The sequence below is a fragment of the Taudactylus pleione genome, unplaced genomic scaffold (genome assembly GCF_031769625.1).
Source record: "Taudactylus pleione unplaced genomic scaffold, aTauple2 ptg000329l, whole genome shotgun sequence".
Lineage (NCBI taxonomy): Eukaryota > Metazoa > Chordata > Amphibia > Anura > Myobatrachidae > Taudactylus > Taudactylus pleione.
This window is the reverse complement of record NW_028284730.1, coordinates 974,089-998,845: the sequence shown is the minus strand read 5'-3', so window position 1 is coordinate 998,845 and position 24,757 is coordinate 974,089. Positions and strand designations below refer to the sequence as shown.

Below are 24,757 nucleotides of genomic sequence, written 5' to 3'. Positions count from 1 at the left end.
GCTCGCAATCGACAGGTCCACGTTATCGGCCTTGTCTCTGCCTTGTATCTTCACCGGTTGGTTAACCTCCCTATAGTGAGTGGAATGGACCCACGTATCTTCCCCGGCCACCCTTTGAGGATGCTGTATCGTCAGATACGGACCTTTCCACCGATCAGTCAAACAACCTGAGCTAAAAAAAATTTGGATCATAACAAATTCTTCCAGATTTTGACATCATGAAAGTTTGCATTAGACATGTTAGTTAATAACACTTTCAATTTCGGTTATTCTCATTCATCTTCGTGAGACCCTGCACAGTAACCTCATTATCATATTTTCACATGAGGCTGTCTGTTTGGACAGTATCTCAAAGGGGGGGCAAATAAAGGAAAAGACAATCTGGGATAATCTCAGTGTTGTTACCCATCATCTTACACATGTTCTTGGAAACGTCACCTATAAAATAAGTCCCCCTATCATTTTTAATAATTCTAGGGATATAGTATCTGCATACAGGTTCCTGCAATTAAATCTTGTTATCAATAGCTACTGCTCTAAATAATGCCTGTGCCACTGGGTTGGATAGTATTCCGAGTAGTCGACCTCAGCCTGGCATGGCTGCCGTTTCTCCTTAGCAACCTTGTGTCCTATGAGTGGGAGATAAAGCAAAACAGTTTAATATCATTTAAACATGCAACAATAAATCGTCCACATTTTTCATTAGAACAGATCCATTGATAGGTTGAAAAGATTGTAAACAGTCATATAAGGCCTGGGAGAAGATACTGGGGTTACCTATGAACCCATGGGAAACTCATGTTCCTGTGTGGTGCTCTTCACTTTGCAGTACTTACTTATGTGTCCCACTTGGTGACAGTTAAAACATAATTTTGAACGGGGTGGATGAAAAGATTGTTGTGGGATTTGAGCAAGAGGGAAAGGTGGTGGGTATGGGTAAGGATAGGGAGGGTAAGGATATTGTGGGGGATATGAGTATGGGACCTGTGGTTGTGTATGATATGTGGGGTAAGGATGTGTTTGCTGTGGTGTGGGATTGGTGATTACGTGTAATTGTTCAGGTGCAGGTGTGTGTGTGGGTGCAGGTGTGTCGGTTGGCTGTGATGTTAACATCATTCTCTCCAGAGCTTCTATACTGACAGCCATTAATTTTTCGCTCTGGGTCTCCCTCTTTTTTTAGATGTTTTTGTCATGTTCTATGGCAGACTCTATGAGGTTATCTATTGTAAGTCCCCGCCAGCCAGGCTGTCAGGTCTGAACCCAAATCTTTAAATCGTCTTTCAGACCGTCCATGAGTACCGTGACTATCATTCCCCTGTGGTGAGTGCTATCTTTAATATCTTCTATCCCAGTGTACTGGGTGATAGCCTGCAGAGCCCGGTCGCAATATTCTTCTGCAGTTTCACTCTCTTTTTGTTTGATTGTGAAGATTTTGTTCCAGTTAACTACTACTGGAAAATATACACCCAATTGAGTCACAATGCGGGAAATGTTACCTTGGTTTACTTGGTCTGTTAAGGGAACGTCGCCATCCAATACACAGTCCGTGATAAATTTTGTCACGTCGGTATTGCGTGGTAGACAGGCCCTTAACACCACACGCCAATCTTTATTAGTGGGCTCATGAGAACTACCCAAATTTCTGAAAAATCTTTGACATTTGGCTAGTTCCTTTTTGGGATTGGGGAAATCATTTATGATGGAATTCAGTTCTGCTCTTGTCCATGGACAATGCATTACGACTTCCCTCGTGGGCACTACACCGTTTGCATCTGCATTTCCATTTGGAACAGTTATTGTCCGAATGGGATGCAGACCGGCAGCGTTGCTACCTCTGACCTGGTTACCTGGCTGGGGGTTTAATCTGCTGCTGCTACGTATGGTATTAACAACTTCCTCAATGGGTGCCGAGTGTATTAACACTTCCCTTGCTGTTACCGATAGAGATGGCGGCACCACCCGTGATTGTGGTGATGCAGCATCTATCATTTGCACAGCATGGGAAATGGCAGACATTACAATAGGCTCATCTTCTACATCATAAACATTTTCTTTATGGTTACTTAAGAGGGGGTACAAATTACTTGTTACATTTTTATTGGTATTTTTGGTAACTGTACTTGCACCTCCATCCACATAAGGTGGGGGAGGTGAGCGTGAACTGTTGGCAATACTCTCCACGACACTACTTTGCCGCCCGTGTGCGCCAATTTGCGGCTCACCCGTATTGCAACTCAGCGTCGCGGATGTATTTTCTGGCAATGCGTTCGCAACGCTAGTTTGCGTCGTTTGCACATTTTTTAAGCCAAGCATCCCCTTCATGCTGCCATATTTTAAAACATTCAAAATACTTAATCTTTTTCTCTCGGGATCACACCATACTGATGTGATCCTGGACATTATCTAACACATTTTTGTCAAAACTACCAATTCTGGGAAACGGTCTAACACTCTTTCTCGTCATATTAAACCATATATCACAATACCTTATTGCATAAGTACCATACTTAGTATGCATAATACGACGGGCTGATCCAATCGGAACCTCCATTAGCAGCACATCATTGCTTAACATTTCTACCGTTTGCGTGGCTCCCATTTTGAGACAACTCCTACGCTTTTCAATAAAAATTTAAACTGGTGAAAGACAATCAAGATACTTTCACTTATGATTTAAGTCGGCGGCGCCCACACACCTGGATAAGATTTCGTAAGGCCACTTCCACACCTAGATAAGTTTTGAAACAGGCAACTTCCAGACCCGGATAAGCTTTAGTAAGGTAACTTCCAAACCTATGAGAGTTTGTATGTCGGCTACTCTCACGCACCTCTATACAACAAAGACAACATGTACACCTGCTACTGTGTTTAGAACGGTAAAGCTGCTTACCGAGCGAATAGGCTAACCCTTGCACCTAGCCCTTAAGGATCATACGGTACCCTTAACTTTAGGGAATAAATTACCCCTACCAACAATACACACACTGTTACACACTTTTTCTCTGCGCAGAAAATAAACGTTTAACCCAGATATTGGTGGATAGAAAAAAATGTAAACCTCAATGGCTTTGTTCAAACACGTGGCAGCAGAACCTGAAATGCGTATACGCTTATTGTGCGACCGGCCGCATACACAATTATGCGACTACCACACAAGTGTATAATTACTTTTTAACTGCGTATGCAAAAATGCGTCTCAGCCGCATACTCAATACTGCGGCACCCCTCTAAAGGTAAGGTTCTATCAACAGAGAAAAACAAACTTTTTTTTTTCTCTCTTGTCCCTGGATTCTGATCAGCGCTTCCTCTACACAATAACCAGCAGTACGCTCTCAGCAACACTGTGGTAATGAAAGACTAATGCGTCTCCCAAAAGGCGCCTCCACCCTTTTGCTGAGAGAGGACTGACCGAGTGTTATCGTGTATCAGATAGTGTGATAAACCGATGAGCCCCCACTGTTGAATTCATCAATAAACCTTTTAATATATTCCTTCCTATAAACCTCTAAGATTCACCTGCCTAGAACCTCTAAGACAAAACCCTGCCTAAAACCTCTAACCAGAACACTAATTGCGTATGCAGTTTAACCGCAAATAAGGACAGGAGTGGAATCTGTGTTTCCAACGCACAAGTATTATTCAGGTAAAAGTACAGTCAGTTACACGCAATCTATACATACACAAGTTAGGCGTAAAAGGAAATAATACAGACCCAAGTACGGTTATACATACGCTGCGCCTCTGGACCCAGAGATAGACTTCTGACTAGATATCCTCAGTTCACCCAAAATTCAGCATGAACTGGCAAACCAGTGTTCGGACACATGTATTTATTCCTCCCCAAACTGAAACAGGACAAAGGGGGAACTTCCTGCTGATCTCATTGGTTCCCAGAGGAGAAGCATATGTAACGACACATTTAACAGGTTGTTTCAAATAGACTTTCCCTGCCTCTAACAGCCGGAGTCTTTCTGGTAACGCCTCCTGTAACATTCCATCAACTAAACATTTTGTTGCTTGTAAGTTCTGCGATCCGTAACTTGAGTTTGCATGATGCGATCTCTCCACCGATAACACCGGGATTCTGTAAAAAGCGTACGCATCAGAACGAAACCAAACACACCTTGCTTATCATGTATAATACCTTAGATATCAAAAACCTCTATTTCTTAGCATTTAAACTAACTTAACCAACTTGAATCATACAATTTGATGCTAATGGAACCTTGTGTGCGAATATGTAGTGTGTGAGTATTCGGGGTTTGATATAAGGACGCTAGTTATTAATGGGTGAGATTTAAGTGCATAATTTCTCATACACGAAGTGAACATCCAGCAGTGTGGATGGCTGAGGGTTGTAGTTCTACATGCCCTCTGTCAGCAGGCCCCCACCTGTTGTGTGTTCAAAGGAAAACAAAACCTCTTTTGTTCTCACAGACTCTTGTGTGAAATGCAAATGTATTACCACCTTAAGCTGTGGAATTTTGGGGCCATCCTGTCTAGGATTCAAACAAATCCAATTGTGTAGATATTATATTACAATTGCCACAACTATACTTTATCTGCATCCAGGGATTCCCAATTTGTATGTAAAAATACCCATTGTCTCTTCTTATTTACTTTTACTCAGAAAGCTTGTTTTTCCAGTTGCCCTTGGTAGGTTAACAAAAACATTGCCATCTGTTCTTAGCTCCTGAGTTATAACTTGAATTGACGCTGACCACAAAAATGGTGTCTTGCGATCTCATTTCCAAAATGGAGTCTTGCGGCCATTCGCAAGATGGCGTCGCCGCGATTATATTTTAAACTGAACTTGTCTCAGCCAATTATTCAGCTTCGACAATGACCACGTCATCCAGATAAGCAGCCGCATACTGTCTATGGGGCCTTAGAATCCTGTCCATCATTCTTTGGAAGGTAGCAGGTGCCCCATGTAGCCCGAAGGGCAACATCTTGTACTGAAACAAGCCCTCTGGTGCTGAAAAAGCTGTCTTTTGTTTGGCGTTCTCGGTTAACGGTACTTGCCAATACCCTTTGGTTAGGTCAAGAGTGGTTAAATACCTCGCCATCCCTAGTCTCTCAATCAGTTCATCCACTCTTGGCATCGGGTAGGCATCGAATTTTGAAACACTGTTCAACTTTCGGAAGTCATTGCAGAAATGCACACTCCCGTTGGGCTTTGGAATCAACACAATGGGACTTGACCATTCACTATGTGATTCTTCAATAACCCCTAACTCTAGCATATTTTTTATTTCTTTCGACAACGATTCTCTTTGTGCTTCTGGTAACCTATAGGGCTTTAGATTAACTTTAACCCCTGTGTCAGTGATTATGTCATGTTTAATGACCGAGGTTTTCCCAGGTACGTCAGAGAACAGCACCCTATTTCTGATCAGAAACTCCTTGACCTCTTGTTGTTGAATTGCCGACAGGGCTTTTGCCACTGTCACTTCGGGAACTAAGGGCCCTGGATTTACTGGAGGGGCTCGGATGGCCGACAGTACCGTTCTATCTTTCCAGGGCTTTAACAGATTTATATGGTATATCTGTTCCGGCTTTCTTTTCCCCGGCTGGTAAACTTTGTAATTGACCTGTCGCACTCTTTCTAAGATTTCAAAGGGCCCTTGCCATTTAGCCAAAAGATTATTTTCCACAGTGGGAACCAACACTAACACTCTGTCCCCAGGAGCAAAGCTGCGTAACCGAGCATTGCGGTTGTATACCCTCTGTTGTGCCTGTTGAGCCTGTTCCAGGTGCTCTCTCACTATCGGCACTACCGCAGCAATTCTCTCCTGCATTTGAGAAACATGCTCAATCACCGTTTTGTAAGGACTAGACTGCCCCTCCCATGTCTCTTTGGCAATGTCTAGTAACCCCCTTGGGTGTCTCCCATACAACAAGTCGAAGGGTGAAAACCCGGTGGAGGACTGGGGAACCTCCCTTATGGCCAACAATAAATATGGCAATAAGTAATCCCAATCCCTACCATCCTTGTCGACCACTTTCCTAAGCATGTGTTTTAACGTCTTGTTAAACCTCTCGACCAGCCCATCGGTTTGGGGGTGATAAACCGAAGTTCTTAACTGTTCAATTTTGAACAGGCGGCATAACTCTTTCATGACTTTTGACATAAACGGTGTACCCTGGTCAGTTAGTATCTCCTTAGGTATACCCAGCCTGCTAAAGACATGAACTAGCTCTCTGGCAATGGTCTTGGTTGACATATTGCGCAACGGGATCACTTCCGGGTACCTGGTAGCATAATCCATTATGACCAGAATATACTGGTGTCCCCTGGCAGACTTCATTAAGGGTCCAACCAAATCCATCGCTATTCTTTCAAACGGCACCTCTATAATAGGCAATGGAACTAGTGGACTCTTAAAATGTGGTCTGGGAGCATGATACTGACACTCAGGGCAGGATGCACAAAAGTCAGATACCTCTTTATGGAGCCTGGGCCAGAAAAACCTCTGCATTATTCGCTCAGTGGTTTTCTCTACCCCTAGATGGCCTGCCGTTATATGACCATGGGCCAGATCCAACACTGTTCTTCTGTAGGCTTTGGGAACTATTAGTTGTTCCACAATATCTTCCCCCTTCTTAGTCACCTGATATAACAAATCCTGACACATTGCCATGTGGGGATAGGACAAAGGACTATCAGGGTCTACGGGTTTACCATCAACTACTTTTACATTCTCCCTGGCTTTTACCAAAGTAGGGTCATTCAACTGCTCCACGGCAAAGACCTCTCTTCTGACCTCTAAATCAGGCAGACGATCAACTGGCCCAACAACACTTCCCACCTCAGTGGGAGGCACATCAGTTGGCGGGCCACCGTCACGCTCCGCATTCTCTAGTTCGCCAATCATAGTAGAAAAAGGGAATAACTCTGACTCAGAAGAAACTCCCTCCTCCACTACATTGACAACCTTCTCAAATGGATCGGGGTTGTTCACTTCTGGAACAAAACGGCTTTCCCACAACTTCCAGAAGTGAGCAAAGTCTCTCCCCAATATTGCATCATACATCAGACCATGCACCAAACCCACAGAAACTATAGCAGAACCACATGGTGTCTCGATGTTCACCTCGGCAGTAACATAATATCGAGTATCCCCATGTATGCAGGTCACACCAACAGTTTTCCCCTTACGTCTCAAGGGGTTCACCAGCTCAGCTTTCATAAGTGTCACCAAGCTACCAGAGTCTAGCAGTGCCTCTACTCGGTTGCCATCTACAGTGAGTACACACATGTGCTTATCAGTCTCAGCCTGCCGGTCAGCCGTACAGGCTGTCTGTGCAAAGAAAGACCCCCTGCTGTAGACATGAGCAGTATCACATTGCATAGGTTCAGTTGTAAGTGAACAATTAGCGGCAATATGGCCGAAGCCACCACACCGGAAACACTGAGTCATATTAATGTCTAGTCGTTTACGGGGCAAGAACCTTCCCGGCCTGGCAGGCCTGTCTCCAGGTTCTACACCCTCAGTCTTAGGTACATTCCACCGCCCAGCACCCTTCTCCCCTGGAACAGTCTTACCAGTGTCTGTGCGAGTTCGCCGGTGCACCATCGGGGCTCGGTGGGGCATACTCATCAGCTCCTCAGCCGCCACGTACCTCTCCACCAGCTCGACCAACTGGTCTGCAGACTTAGGGTCTGCATGGCTCACCCACTTGCGCAGAGTCGCAGGTAACGATCGCAGGTACCGGTCCATCACGACCCTTTCCACGATCTGTGGTCCCGTCAGCGTCTCGGGCTGTAGCCATTTTGAGGACAGATGGACGAGGTCATGCATCTGTGAACGTGGAGGCTTGTCCATATGGAACTCCCAGCGGTGGACCCGATGGGCATGAACAAAGGTGGTGACTCCCAAGCGAGTTAGGATCTCCTGTTTTAGTTTTTTATAGTCCTTGGCATCAGCCAGGCATAAGTCGTAATAGGCCTTTTGTGGCTCCCCAGACAGAAAAGGTGCCACCAGACTTGCCCACTGCTCCTTGGGCCAACTCTCCCTTTCGGCCGTTCTTTCAAATGCGGTGAGATAGGCCTCCACATCATCGCCCCCGAAGTCATCTTTTGGAGGAAGTGACTGGCTCGTATGGAGTGAGTGGTGGTGGGAGGACCAGTAGTAACATCTCTGGGCCGAGCGACCAGGTGCTGTACCACCTCTTTTATGGCCTGGCTGTTTTCCGCTAAGGCCTGGCGGGTTTCCTCGATGGCGACCTGTTGTTGCCTCTGGGCTGTCTCCAAGGCTAACAGTTGCACCTTGGTGGATTCCTGCTGAGCCCTGGTAGATTCCTGCTGAAGTTTGTTTGTCTCCTGCTGAGCTGCTGTAGCTTGGAGCAAGGCCTTAATAATGTCCTCCATTTTGTCCTGGGGTGTAGGTTGGAAGCTGGACCTTGCCTCTCTGTGCATTGGCTGACGCCTCCTTTATGGGACTCCAAGAACACAGCGTTATTTCCACACTCACAAATTGGGTGTCTGTCCCTTTAATTTTTAAACGGAAAGTTTTCCTCTCGCTGCAACTTCAGTGTGTGTGGGTGCCTGCATTCTCCACCATATTGTGACACAGTCAGATTAGGGGTCCCTCTGCTGGGTAGAGGACTCCTTCCTTACACACACAGCAGCTGGGAAACAGTACGCCAGTCTGGATTCGAGTACAAGCTGGTCGGCGCCAGTCTTTATTGTGCAAAACAGAAACAACATAAAGAAACCATAAACGTAAATCCTAGCCCTGGCTGGGCTCTAACTTTACAGGTGGTTCCCTCACTATAAGAACCTGGCAGGGCCTAATGCCCTCACCAGCAACAAAGGCACAGCACAGCACGTACAGATAGGTTTTTCAAGTGTCTCTGAGCAAACTTCCTGCCTGCTCTCCTAGGTGAGACACTCAGCCTTAAACAAACTAGGCTTATATTGGCCACTCTCAGGTGGAAACACTAACAAGCCTGTTACCAGGCTGCAAGACCCAAAACCTGGAGTGGCCGTGGGTGGAGCCCTCCCTCTCCTCTCACCCACAACCCCCACGTCCCAAACCGGCTTTTCAAAAAGCCGAGACTTAAGCCTGCTACACTGCAGACTTTCTCCTGGGGGTTTAAAACACATAAGACAGGAATCTGGGACAAATGTACCTGTCACAGACCACTTTACCAGTGATCCTATCACAATATATATATATATATATATATAATTTATTTCATTTTTTTTAATATATATTTTATCTATCTATTTCTCTATGTTTTGCATACCTCCCAATTGTCTAGATTTCAGCCGGATAGTCCCGCGGCCGCAGTGTCCTGTGAGCAGGGGGTGGGCCACTTAGCTGTTAATGGATGACGCGCGCATGTGTCATTAGCACTGTGCCGGGTGAGGGTTGCCCAGAATTTCCCCGAGCGCTGGGCAGGCCCCAGCATGACGAGAATGGGGACAGCGCAGACATGCCACCAAAATGAGTTTTCAGGGGGCATAAGACCACACCCATTTTTCGGACATGCACCAAACGCACACTCACAAGAGTCCCTGCACCATCCTCCCCAATGTTGGGAGATATGCTTTGGTGTGTGTTGGGAGAGGAGGAAGAATATTTTTGCACCTGGGAAAACCACTCACCTGTTCTGCCACTGTGTATAGGTTATCTGTGCACAACATACCTGTCCATGTGTTCTCAGCAGCACCTGCAGCTAATCCGGTGCTTCGTATCACCCACACCAAATCTTACAGATGAGTAGTAATAGTGTGTGCATGCATCTCAAAGTGAGAACGGTTATACAACACCAGACCCTGAATGATTTAAACATCCATTATAGATTGTACTGCCTGAGCTGGTACTGTTGCTGACATTAGCAATGTCCACCTTTCCTTGCTGCCTGCCCTGACTTTAGTGCCTGTTAGTGTTTAGAACTCTGTATTTCGGGGCGTGGCCTAACTGAGCACCGGAGCAGACGTGCCTTTCTCTGGCTCCGTCTGACCGGCAACAAAAGCAGTATATTTTGGAGCCCCTGCTTACTGCTGACTCTCCCCAGAGGGCTCCTACACCTTACCGGCTCCCAGAGACCCTGCTGTGCCTGTCGCGGATCCGCAGACGCCCGACCGCCGCTTCGGCCTACTCTGAGGGTGAAGCCGCGGCCTCAATTTTGGCTCTGTCCCCGACGCGACCCTGCCAGCGGCATCGCGCCTGTTGGATACCGCTGCCGCTCCCCTCGGGTGATTGCCGCGACATCCCTACCCTCCTCCGGATCCTCACTGGCTGTGGCTGAAGAGGTATATACCCCCAGAGACCCCTAGAAATACCCGCGGCCGGAACCGCGAATCGCGGGAGGCCGCCATTTTGTGAGCCCCGGCTGCACTACAGAAGTGCAGGGCCTTTGCTACCACCTCTGGCTGCCCCTCTTCTTCCGGACCTGGTCCTCTGCCACTGGCTGCCCCCTTCCCGTTGGACCTGATCTACTACTGCTGGCCTGTTCTATTATATACAGGCATCTGGAGACCTCTCCTCTCTTGCTGGGCCCTCTCCCCTTGTGTGCTGGTCACCTTGGACTGTTGCAAAACACCGCCGGCTGGGGCCCCCTCCTGCAGTCTAAGGAACATCCACTGCTTCAATCCACAGCTCTCTCCCTCCTGCTGGATTGGGTCCTCCGCTGACGGGCTACTTTCTCTCCATCTGCTGTGACTGGGACCTTGTTGCTGCCTACATAGAGATCTCCATAAATTACTAGCAATTGGGCCCCTTGACGCCCTTACGACTCTTACTACAGTGGCCGAGATTGATATACAGTTTACCCTCCCGACCTGACAGCTACAACATGTACTAACTGATTTCATCCCCTCCCACCCCTAATTAGTACACGTGGAGTTTCTTTTACATTTTTTTTTTTTGCTCCCTTTTATACATCGATATTCATAATGCCTAGAACGGCGAAGAAATCCCTCGCAGGAGACCTTACACCATATCTTTCACAACCTAAATCCTTGCCTGATGCTAAAGATATTGCACCAGAATCAGCTCCTGACCACTCCAACTCCGAATCGGAAGAAGATGACCTCTCTCCCATTACTTCCTTTTACTGTTCAAAGAACTCAAAGATGTGAAAAATTCTGTTCAGGCTCTTCATGCCATGCAAGCGGAAATTTCTGCTATTGGTTCCAGAACAGACCAACTAGAACGTAGAGTTGAGGAGGTGGTTACATCCCAACAATCTTACGACGCCGACCTTACACAGTTACGCCAAGATGTTGCTCAGCTTCAAGACGGTCAAGAAGATCAAGATAACAGGGCCCGACGTAACAACATCCGCATCAAAGGTATTCCCGAAGACGTCGAGCTCCCCCACCTTGAGCTCTATCTCAAAGACCTGTTCATGCAACTCTCTCCCTCTACTCAGGAAGATCACCTGCTCCTAGACTGAGCCCACCGTGCGCTAAAACCGCGCTCCCAATCTTCTTCTCAACCCCGAGACGTCATCCTACGTGTGCACTACTTTACAGCCAAAGAGACTATAATGAGAGAAGTTCGCAAGCTCTCTTCAGTCACTTTTAGAGATGCTACTCTCCAGATTTTTCAGGATGTTTCCCCTCTGACTCTTGCTAAATGTAGGGACTTTAAGCCTCTTACCACCCTGCTACGTCATCATAATATTAGATACCGTTGGGGTTACCCCTTTCGCATTCTAATATGGCACCAGAACCAATTACATATGGCTCGGTCTCTCCTCGAAGCTCAACATCTTCTTTCAACACTGGGCATATCCGAAGAACTTGGTCCTACACCTTCCGCCTCCCTCCCTCAAAGGTCTCGACAACTGACTCGACGCCCCCCTCCATCTGAATGGTCTACTGTTCCTAAGTCTTCCAAGTCCTCCACTCAGATCTCTGAATCCTAAGACCTTCTAATAGGTTCATTGTTGCATTATTTTTGTGATTTCGTGATGGGGTCCCTCCACTTGTGAGGATGTCCCCCATTACGAATATTTTACATTAACGTCTCATTATATGTATCTGGAACTCATCTAGCCTATTTTTGATATTTTTATAGAAGTTTATGTAATTAAGTTTTGATGAGGTTCCATCATAATGAATATAAGATACATCTATATATGTTCTTATCTTAGCTGTTCATTTATTATAATCTTACTGAGATTTTGTTGATTTGTCTGTATGTATATATATATATATATATGTATATATATATATATAAATCTATGAACATATATATACTCTGTTTATTGGTTGGCATTTCAGTGTTTTTTGGGATGATTTATCCCTCGATTTACTCCTCGATTTATTCCCATCTCTTGTTTATTAATTTTTATATTTCTGTTTTTATTGTATTTTCTTCTCCCATTTATTTGTTCCCCCCCTTTTTTTTTCTTTCCAATCATATTGTTTTTTGATTTCTATTTTTAGGTTTATCTATGTTTTTTTTTTTTGTTTTTTTTTCCTATACTCCATTTGTACGATGTTGTATTTTTCTTTCCATATATTTATTATATTTGGGGCTTGTGGGAGGGCTCTATATGTATATATTTTTTCCTCTCTATGACCTCTTTATGGATAAACGATCTACCTCTGCCGCGCCCCCCCAGGGTCTTGTACCCATCTGCTGACCTATGTGCTTCATTAGTGCATAGTTCCCCTCCCCTTTGTCAGCACCCATGGCCTTGGACCTCTGTACCATTTGGCCTACCTACCTTCCTTTTCCCTTACCGGTTTTCCTTCCTTCTCAAACAGAACGACTTCTTCCTTTTTACATGTCTGATGATGTGTCACTTTTGCTTACCTCTCCACTTTCAATTGTTTTTTGTGTTTTTTTTAGCTGTTTTCTCAACCATAGCGCATGGGTCTTAAGGTACTCTCCTTCAACGTGAAGGGCCTCAATAGCCCACAAAAGCGTAGCAAACTTTTTACCACTCTTAAGTTATATAAAGGAGATTTAGTATTTCTCCAAGAAACTCATTTCCTGCGAAATCTCCATCCAGAACTTCGCTCTAAATCCTATCCCACCACATATCATGCCTGCGACTCTAAGCAGAAGAAACGAGGAGTTGCTATCCTATTTGCCCGCCACCTCACTTTTGATATGATCGATTCTTATGAAGATAAAGAGGGTCGCTTTCTTATTCTTGTGGGTACTCTTAATAATATTCTTTGCATCATTGTTAACATATATGCCCCTAACCAAGCCCAACCAGCTTTTTTCACTAGACTAGACACCCTCCTCTCTCGTAAACGGCAGGGCTCCCTTATTGTATCTGGTGACTTTAATGCAGTATTGAACCCTTCATTGGATAGATCTACCTCGGGAGCCACTAACTCCAGCAGGGCAGACCTCCGTAATTCCAAGGCGCTGCTTGATCTCATGAAATCCCAGCTTCTCTATGATTCCTGGCAGGTTCGAGAGCCCCTCACCCGAGACTATACTTTCTTCTCCTCTGTCCACAACTCCTATTCCCGTATAGACATGATCCTGCTCAGCCACGACCTAGACCTGCAACTTGTGGATGTTCATGTCCATCCTTTGATATGGTCTGATCACGCTCCTGTTTCAGCCGATCTATCTTGTATTACTGAACGTCCTCGTCCAATGACATGGCGCTTAAATGACACCATTCTTCATTCTCGCGATACGATCACCCATCTCAAAACCCTACTTACGGAGTATTTTCAATTAAACGCTCTCCCAGACACCTCTCCCTCCACTCTCTGGTTGGCTCATAAAGCTGTTCTACGGGGACATTTGATTAGTATAGCTTCCAAAGCTAAAAAAGATTTTCAAACCCGTACTAACTCCCTCTCAATTCGTCTTCAACAACTAGAGTCACAGCATAAACAGTTCCCTAGCCCTTCCCTCCAACAAGAGCTCCTTACTGTTCGACACTCCCTCGCTCTCCTTTTTTCCCAACACACAGCTAAACGTCTAAAATGGCTGCGTCAAACCTTTTACGAAAAAGGAGATAAAGCTGATAAGATTTTGGAATCTAGGCTTCGTACGGCACGAACCCATAGAAATATCCTTATGATTAAAAATTCCAATAATCATCTTCTTCACGACCCGGCAGCTATTCGATCTGAATTTCAAAATTTTTACAATAAATTGTATAACTTACATTCTTCTTCATACCCTTCTTCTATCCTACCTACTGAGACGGCAATCCAAGAATTTCTTTCCACCGCCAATCTTCCTCAGCTATCTCAGGAGGCACTCCGGGGTTTGAGTGAGGAGATCTCAGAAGAGGAAATTATAACTTCTATTAAACAACAGAAGTCTGGCAAGTCCCCCGGACCTGACGGCTTTACAGCTGCATACTATAAAAAATTCATGGAGCATCTGGTTCCCCACCTGCACTCCCTCTTTAATACTGTTTTACAAGGGGGCTCCTTCCCTGCGGATATGTTAGAAGCCAGAATTGTCGTGATACCTAAGGAGGGTAAGGACCCGCACAATTGTGCTAGTTATAGGCCTATCTCCCTTCTCAATCTAGATATTAAAATATATGCTAAAATTTTAGCCAATAGACTCAACCAGGTCCTTCCCTCCTTGGTTCATTATGATCAGGTTGGCTTTGTGCCGGGTCGTCAAGCTCAGGATAATACCCGTAGAACCATAGATTTAATTCATACCATAAACTCCAGGAGATCTCCAGCTATTGTTCTTTCTCTCGATGCTGAAAAAGCATTCGATAGGATCTCTTGGACCTTTATGTCTCAGACCTTATGATCGTTTGGGATGCCGGGAGACTTCCTGACTGGTGTCATGGCCCTCTATTCCACTCCCTCTGCCGCTGTTTCCATCAATGGAATCCCCTCCAACCGTTTCTTTATCTCAAATGGCACCAGGCAGGGATGCCCTTTGTCCCCTTTGATCTTCGCCCTAGTGATAGAGCCCCTGGCCGCCCTCGTCCGACTAAACCCTAGCATTCACGGAGTGCAGGTCGGGAATTCATCTTCCAAAATCGCCCTCTTCGCTGACGACATCCTACTTACCCTCACTCAGCCCCGGATATCTTTACCCAACCTTTACAAATTATTAGACCATTATGGTGTCCTCTCTGGATATAAAATAAATTTTTCAAAATCTGAAGCCATGCCCCTCCACATCCCCCACCAGGATGTTGAGACCCTTAAATCCTCCTACAGTTTTAAGTGGCAATATAAAAAAATTAAATACCTTGGGGTCTTCCTGACATCCCGTTATGATCTTTTATTTCAGGAAAATTTCCCCCTACTTTTTGCTAAATTACAAGCGGATCTGACTTCCTGGAAACGGCTTATACTCTCGTGGCTGGGCAGGATCATCGCAGTAAAAATGAATATCCTCCCCAAATGGCTCTACCTTTTCCAAACCCTCCCAGTGGTGGTACCCCTTACCTTCCTTCAAAACCTTCCGAAATCAGTCAACCGTTTCATCTCTAATGGTAAGCCACCTAGGTTGTCTTCGTCCATCCTTAAAAAACCTATTTCCAAAGGGGGTAGAGGTCTCCCAGATTTTAAGCTCTACTATTTAGCCTCACATTTTTCCCAAATAGTGTCCTCCTACTCCCCCCATGGAACGTCCTCCTGGCTTGATATTGAATCTAGCTATATCAATTCCCCAGACCTTTCTTCCCTATGGGGCCTACAAAAGAAACACCGTCCTCCTCCCTCTAACCTTCCTCCAACACTCAAATTCCTCCTCCACATATGGGTCTTATATTCACTTAAATTTAATATTACCACCCTTATATCTCCTCTTACCCCTATATGGTGTAACCCCAATTTCCCCCCAGGTTTACATGCGACCCACATGACGTCGTGGAAAACAGCATCCCTCAAATTTCCTGCTGATTTTTGTTCACAAGGGCTCTGGCTCTCTCTTTCAGACCTACAACTGCAATGTCCAACTCAATCTTTAAATCCCTATGAATACCTACAAATACGACATTTTTTAGGCTCCCTACCACAGACCCCGCTTCTCCGTGACCTCACTCCCTTCGAACGGCTCTGTAAATATTACCCTATGTCCAAAGGGATGATCTCTCAAATATACGGTATCCTCATTGTTGCTGCTCTGCCTACTAATAATCCCCATGAATCCTCATGGGAGATAGATCTTGGCCCTCCACCTGATGAAGAGGCTTGGGACGACATGAGACTGGCAATTGCTAAAACCTATATCTCTACTCGCCTTAAAGAAACTTCTTATAAATTGTATTACCGTTGGTACTATACTCCAGTACGGCTCTCCCATATGTTCCCTTCTGCTTCACCTCTCTGCTGGAGAAACTGTGGCCTCCGAGGTACTTTAATTCATATCTGGTGGACCTGCCCGACTCTTGAACCTTTCTGGACCTCTGTTCATACTCTCCAAAATACGGTCTTTGCAGAACCGATCCCAAAAGACCCATGGACTTTCCTTTTAAATTACCCCTCTCCTAATCTCAGCAACCGCTCTGTTAAGCTGTTGTCCCATATTCTAGTTGCTGCTAGAAGTCTGATTGCCCGTAATTGGAAAAACCCTCTTCCACCGACTCTCTCTGCCCTAAAATCACAAATACGGCATATAGCGGAAATGGAAAATATTACCTATTATCTTCATGATAGAGGCCATATATTTTCTCAAGTTTGGGCTCCATGGCTCTCATATGACAACACTTCACTACCTCTGCTCCCTGCGCTCACTACCCATATGTGACTCATGCGCGGTGATTGAGTTTGATTTCCCTACCCCGACTTCCCTATGCAAACCTCCGTAACTGACTATTCTTTTCTCCTGTTTTCCAACTAGCATGTTTTTCTTTCTATCTTTATAACACTTTTTGTCTAGTATTTACTTATTATAAAGGAGAGAGGGAAGGGGGAAAAAAAAAAAAAGGAAAGACATATTTTGTTTCTCTTGATAGTCCTGTTCCCGATCCCCCCCCATTACCCTCCCACCCCTTCTGCTCACCCCCTCCCCCCATATGTTTATTGCTATTTACTTTATTGAAAAATGGCTCATGTATACTGTTTATTATATTTGTGGGGTTTTTTTATGTTATCTTTTTAATGAGCTTTCAAAATAAAGAATTTAAAAAAAAGAACTCTGTATTTCTCCTGCTGTGTTCGTACAGCTCTTGTCAATGTACAGTATGGCTCACTAACTCTGCTCACTTGCCCTTCTATTGACCACTAGATTTAGTCATAATGGTCAGTGATTACAGCCATCTGTACAAGACCAGAGGGAACTGCTATAAATGAAGACCACTATCTGACTACAGTCAATGCCAGATTAAGGTCCACATGGGCCTGGAGCTGAAATTTCTGAAGGGCCTATTGTATGCCGCAGTTATGTATGTTTGTGGTCTATACAGGGGGCGGGATGCACTAACATAGGGCCGTACATACCGCCAGACATCGCATTCGTACTGATCGCATATGCACTAACATATGCAATCAGTACAGCAAAGGACAGCTCTTCCGATAAGAGCTGTCCTTTGCGATCAGCGCTGTGCCCTGGACTTCTGGGTTTATGACCCGGGAGTCCATCTGCGCATGCGCAGAGTGACGCAAGGTCCGTGGGGCATGCTGGGAGGGATCCGATGGGGTAGAAGCCCATAAACTTCTATAGCGTAACGGCAGCAAAAGCGTAACCCTCCACTTCGTAGCCCCGGCGGCCACCCAATAGTGCATATGGAAAATGCAGTAAAGCCCTGAAAACAGGGTTTTTCATTGCATTTTCATTAATTTAAATATATATATATATATATATATATATATTATATATATATATATTTTTTATTTTTTATTTTTTTTTAAAGAAATCGGTTCTCAATTAATGGAAGTTCAAGTCATTATTTAATATTCTATGTCCTGGTGGGAGGGAGGGACAGGAGCACGCATAGATAGAGAGATAGATAGATAGATAGATAGATAGATAGATAGATAGATAGATAGATAGATAGATAGATAGATAGATAGATAGAAGATCAGTGCTCAATTAATGGAGGTCATTATTTAATTAAAATCTTTACAGATTTAACAGGTAGTTTATGTTAGCATACCTCACACTCCATTGGTATTTTGGGAGCCCTGGTTCCAGTCAGGCTGTTCACCAAAAGAATGCCTGATTAAACATTACATCTCCGTCTCCTGCCTACCTCCTCCTGGCTCCCTTTAATGCCTTTATAAAGACAACAGGGAAGGGTGCGCGCTGCAGTCAGTGTGGCAACACAGATACACCGACTGACTGAGCCTGCGGCTGCGCTGTATAGGTGAGCCGAGGCGAAAGACAAGAGCCGCGGGTTGCGTCCCGCGGCGCCGATGAAGGGTGATGATGATTGCTCATCAATCATCACCCTTCCTTTTAAATGAGCAGAGTGACTCAGCTGCAGTTACTCACCGGCCGGCACCGACCGCACTCCTATCTGTCACCGGGCACTGAGCAGAGGCCGCATGGGAGATGCTGAAACACTATTCGGCGCAGGGAGGGCTTTTGAAATCTCCCACTGCGCCGCCATCTGTGTGACGCCCAGCTTGGATGGGTGGCCGGGATTTGTTTGTGTGGGGACAGCCTGACGAGGGTTCTAATGGGCGGAGCTTCGGGGGCCGATTGTCATGCTCTTAAAAAGACAGGAAAATAAATGTTCCTGTCTGCAGCAGCACACCAATCCCGTGCTGTGGGCCTATTTTGATGGGCGGCCTGGAGCTGTAGCTCCATCCGCCCCATTGCTAATCCGGCCCTGACTACAGTGGCTGACATGTATAGTGACTGGGGTCCATTCCAATGTGTGTTTGGTTTTCATCTGACTTTTTTTTATAACTTGTGTGCGGTAGGACTGTAAGAATTATATTAATAATAATTTATCTAAATTGGGTCCAGTAGAGGAAACAAAATTAACATTAGGGAGAGTTTGGAGTACAGAGTCACATGAACACAAAACATCCTTTGTTTAGGACTTGTGGTAGGACAGCTACTATGAGGCTCTGTATATTAATCAGCGTAGTAGCACATGCCAAACATTTATGTGAAAATCATCAGTGTGGTAAAAATGATGACCATTAAATGCATTGAATACATGCCAGAGGTTGTAAGAGAACTATAGGAAATCCAACCAGTTTTGTACCACACCCATGTCAGACCAATGCTTATTAGAGGAGCAAGAGTCCCACAAGCTTTGCCTTGTAATTTATACACTTGTAACATGGTGTGGTGCGCAGTCATTGCTGTCACTCTGTATTATTTATACACTACGTTCTACCAACTCTCCTGTAACCAGGCATGCTGTATCTCTCCCCTTTGATGTCATGCTTGTTATTTTCCTCACTATTAAACTCATCTCCCCCTACTATGACAGAAATACCTCAAAAGTGAGATTTCTTATTTTCAGTTTTAAATTAACTATTTTAACAAAGAAAAATGTATTTTATTTCAGTTGACTTATTGACTGCTATAACAGGAGATACATTAAATCATTGTTTCTTTTTCCCGTAGGCTTGCTATTTGTGTCATACGCTCCTTATTTTGGCCAGTAATGTAGTGGGTACAGAATCTCCATCCCCAGAAAATGTGGTGAGTGCATGTTTCCAATATCAAACTCCTTTGTGATGTTGTAATGAGTGGGGTACTAGACACTATTATTAATTTAAGATTAAGCCCTCTTGGGACTCCCTCTCCTCAGGATGAATGCCGATAACACATCCTCTTGTTTTCTTAACTGCTGCTGTATGATGTTATTATAGGAACCCTGTAAAGGTGGCCAAATACTGTATATTGTTATTGAAGAAGCTATAGCCATCCTGGGCAACTCTTGGATGCTAAGGACTTACCCGAACTTTCCTCCTCTAGAGAAAATAAGTGTTGACTGCAACCAGTTACCATGACATTGCACACTAGTGTTTTGCCACAATGGACCAGAAGTGGTGGCCAGTCCATGACTCATAGATACCTGAAAAGAATCTAAAGGGTTAACTCTAGGGCAGTTACTTAACTAGGGTATTTGGAGCCCAGGGCAAATTTTATAATGGAGCCCCCCCCATGTATGCGCGGCAAAAACTGGGCGTGGTCACAAGGGGCGGGTCACTTAAAAATGGGGCGTGTCAACAAGACACATATACCCCTTTCTCGTCACTCTTAACATTCCTTTCCATATGCACCTTAACACCTGTAGTGCTCTTTATACAGTCCGCCCTATGCAGTGCCCCCAGTAGTGGTCCCTCTTATGCAGGCCCACAGTAGTGCCCCTTGTACAGTACCCCCAGTATCCAATGTCCCCAGTAGTGGTGGCTCTTATGCAGGCCCCCAGTAGTGCCCCTGTACTGTACCCCCAGTAGTGGTCCCCCTTATGCAGCTCCCCATTAGTTCACCTTATACAGTGCCCCCAGTAGTGGTCCCCCTTATGCAGGCCCCCAGTTGTGCCCCTTATACAGTGCCCCCAGTAGTAATCCCCTTTATGCAGCCCCCCAGTAGTGGTCCCCACTATCCAGTACCCCATGTAGTGGTCCTCCCTATTTAGTGCCCCCAGTGCAGTGTCCCTTGTGCCTCCAGTAGTAAGCCCCTTATATAGTGCCCCCAGTAGTAGACCTCCCTTATGCAGTGCCCGTTATATAGTGCCTCCAGTAGCAGCCCCCCCATGCAGTGCCCCCAGTAGTGGTCCCCCTATGCAGTTCCCTTTATATAGTGCCCCCAGTAGTGGTCCCTGATGGAGTGCCCCCAGTAGTAGTCCCCATGATTAGTGCCCCCAGTAGAGGTCCCCCAGTGGTACCTCCAGTAGTAGTTCCCCCAATTAGTGCCCCCAGTAGAGGTTCCCCCCAGTGGTGCCCCCAGTAGAAGTCCCCCCGATTACTGCCCCCAGTAGTAGTCCCCTCGATTAGTGCCCCCCCAAATACACAGCAAAAACATATAATTAAAATAAAACTTACCTGCATCCACGCTCCTGCTCCCGCCGCCGTCGTACGCACGCCAGCTCTCCCGGGCTGGCGCGCTCTGCATTATGGGAGAGACGTCATGACATCTCTCCCATTACCCACTGCAAGATCCCGGAAGGCGGAGCTCATGAGTGAGTGCTCTGCCGGTCCCACTGCGCCCAGGGCACGTGCCCCGCTCGCCCTGCCCTAGTTACACCACTGCTCTAGGGGGTATATTTACTTATGTGCGAGGTTTTAGAAGTGGAGATATTGTCCATAGCAACCAATCAGATTCTAGCTATTATCTTCTAGAAGGTGCTAGATAAGTGTTAAGTAGAATCTGATTGGTTGCTATGGGCAACATCGCCACTTCTATAAACCCACACTTTAGTAAATATACCCCTAGGACTATAACAAGACTCTTTTCCTCTATGATTTATCACTTTGCTGGATAACATCAATTGTGCATCCCTCTTATCTCTAAACGTTGGATAGAGGGTCCCAGAGTATGGGAGACAGATGCTAAGCGCAGATGACAAGTACTGCAAATCCAGGAACCTGAAAGAGCATAAGAGACAGTCTATGTACTAAGCCTTGGAGAGAGATAGAGTGGATGAAGATAAAATAAAAAAATGACAGTTAGGAGCCGATTGGTTGGTACTTTATCTCCCTCCAAGGCTTAGTACATCAGTATGCTGCTCATTGTGTTGAATGTTTATATATGATATGATGTCTATTGTATTATTGTAATGTCATTATTCTATAAAAGTAGTATATCCATTTTGGATACTTAAATAACTGTTTAATGATGTCACAAGATAGTTCCCTAGGTGTAAAACTTTGCACACACACTCAGGGGCGTCTTAAGAGAGGAGGTGGACCCGTGTGCACTCCCTGTGCGGGGCCCCCTCCTCTCTCCCCGACTGACGCGGCTAGCCAGCCACCGGAGCCTTAGTAGACTCCGGGCACTAGAGTGTGCCCAGAGTCTACTGCGCATGTGCAGTACGCCGGAAAATGGCCGCGGCGGCCATTTTCCGGTGTTCTTAGCAGCGCAGACACGCGACGTGGGACTACGGACAGGTAAGTCTAAAATAATATGGGTGCAGTGTGTGCGGTGCCCCCCTGGACCCGGGGGGCCCGTGTGCCCTGCACACACTGCACCCATTATAGATACGCCACTGCATACACTGCAGGCACCATGCTTAGCAGGGGACGTCGTTGTTCCCGTGTAATTCCGGGTGACACAGGTAAAGGAGCAAGTAGGGATTTAGGACCTAATTCAGAGATAAATGCTAATGCTGTGGCAGCTGCAAATTTGTACGCAGCAGCTGTACGAATATATGTAAATGTCATAGTGCCGGAATTTGTATGAGACCCCCACCGGTGGCTTCACAAATCCAAGCGACTGCGTACAAAGACGCAGGTTGATCACAGGTCAGTCGATTATCAGACTTCTGAGTCGCCCTATGGTCATGCAGAATGGCTCGAGAACTTAGACGTCGGAGCCACTTTTACTGCGTACAGGATCACAGTTGCAGACAGAGACACGCCCCAAAAGTTGTCACGACGCGCCTATGTTTAAGTCACTAACTCCCCGTTGCCGCCCACAAACGTTCCCTGTCCCTTAGTCACTTGCAACATCAGTAATGAAACATGACGAGGTGCGAATCAGAAGCATGTGCTGACCACAGATAATCACTCACCTGTGTGTACATCGGCATTGCGTCCATCTGTGAATCAGTGACATATGTGCCATTGGGAGAACCTAGTTATTCATATAGAAATATAGACTTTATTGCCAGTATATCTAGTCCAATTAGCTCTGTAATATTACTCCATATACTGATAGGGTGCGGTTCCCAAAAGATCGACAATTTGTAGGGTGACACAAGTTAATCAACAGTCAAAAGGTCGACAGGGACAAAAGGTTGACACACAAAAGATCAACATTGTTGTAGATCAACAGGTACAGGTGGAATGGTCGACACAAAAATAGACAGCACATGATTTTTTTTCTACCCCTAATCTTCACACTAACCCTCCCATTGGTGCCTAACCCTAACAGTCCTAGTGCCTAAACCTAACCCTCCGGTAAGTGCATAACCTTAACCGTCCCACCTAGTGCATAACCCTAACCCTCCAGTAAGTCCTTAACCATCCAGTAAGTGCCTAACCCTAACCGTCCTTCCTAGTGCCTAACCCTAATCCTCCAGTAAGTGCCTAACCCTAACCGTCCCTCCTAGTGCCCAAACCTAACCCTCCAGCAAGTGACCATCCCCATCACCATTCCAATGTCGACCTACATCTATGTCTACTTTTTTCTGTGTTAACCTTTTGTCCCTATCGACCATCTGGTGTCAACCTTTTACTATTGATCTTTTAACCGGAACCCAAACTGGCAATGTTGATTTAGTGACATTACTACATGTATATGAATTTTGTATACACTGTAGCAGTATACTTGATTTGCTAATAAGCAAAATGATAATGAAAATTATTGGTCAATATTGTCTGTATGCACAGATTGAGGCATCATAGAGAAGTTGCCATTCAGGAAATTATGTCATTTTCCCCCCCAAATTTGATTCCATTCTAGGATACAGAATAACCACTGAGAATACCTGACATACACTAGTTCTAGATTATACACCTGGGTTTTGTTGTTACTAAAACTCCCTCATGTTGCTGCATTTACAGGGTAATCTGCATAATGTTTGTGTCAACCTGCAGAGACATATTTCTAGCAATATCCGAGAGTACCCAGGTTACATGTACCGCAGCACACTGAAGAATCTGGCAACATGTCTTCATGTGAGATGGATGGAGATGCTCCCCAAATACTCACCTCAGGTAACACTGTCATACTCAAGTATTTCAAACAGCCAGGGCTGCCATCAAAAATTGTGGGGCCCAGGACTGAAAACAGGCAGGGCCCCCCTTCCCCGGTGTTTCTGCAACTCCAGCCCTGCAGCGTCTCTACAGTACCAGCCAGCCTCCCTTCTGTCTCTGCCAGCCTGTCCCCTTATGTCTTTGCCAGCCCCCCATTGTCTCTGCCAGCCAGCCCCCCCTTATGTCTCTGCCAGCCAGCCTACCCCTTTAGGTCTCTGCCAGCCAACCCCCCCCCCTTAAGTCCCTGCAGGACATGAAAATTACCTTCTCTTCAGGCTGGAATGGATGCTATTCGCATGTTGCGAGCCGCAGCTTATCCTCTCCATCAGCGACATGACGCGCGTGCCGGCTCGACGTGCTACAAAAAAAAATAAAAAAAAAACATTATTGCACAATGCACAGCGGCCATCGGCCAGGGCAGTACAATGCAGCGGGCCCCCTGTCACTGCAATTGCACGGTGACGGTGGTACCCGTTGCTGGTGAGTGGGTGGTGGGCACGCGTTGTTCGGAACGGATTGGCCGCCCTTCTCTGACTGTGTGTCCATGCCCGGTACTAGAGTTCCAACAGTCCCCCCTGATGGCGGCCCTCCAGACAGCTCATGATATGTACATTAGCTTCATGGGGCAGAAGTATGCCTTGCTGTGTGATCAACTTATCCAGTCATCCTAAACAGCAGTTGTAGTTTAATCCCTTGTTTAGAGGGAGTGTTGGAAAGTGTTCTCTAGAATGAGACCAGACACATTCCCAAGATTTTGATATAAAGAAGTGCAGGCCTTATTCCGGCAAATGTATTTCTCTTTACACGATAACAGCCTCATTAACAATTGGACATATTTTGCAACACAAAATGGCACATAATAATTCTGCTGCATAAAAAATATGTAAATGTGTATATATGTTCAGTTACACATCTCAGGATGTATCACTAACTCAAAATATAGCATTATTTATGCATCATGCATACATATACACACACTTACGGAATGGTTATGAAGTCCCGGCG

General features: G+C 45.6%; 1 protein-coding gene across 1 annotated transcript in view; it reads left to right on the top strand.

Annotated features, from left to right (window-relative positions):
- The window catches only part of FAM178B (family with sequence similarity 178 member B), a 425,328-nt gene that overhangs the window by 375,476 nt on the left and 25,095 nt on the right, over nucleotides 1-24,757 (top strand). The window contains exons 18-19 of the mRNA XM_088443441.1: nucleotides 19,452-19,529; nucleotides 23,561-23,713. Of these exons, the coding sequence (XP_088299567.1) occupies nucleotides 19,452-19,529; nucleotides 23,561-23,713 (231 nt within the window). The remainder of the gene's footprint in view (nucleotides 1-19,451; nucleotides 19,530-23,560; nucleotides 23,714-24,757) is intronic.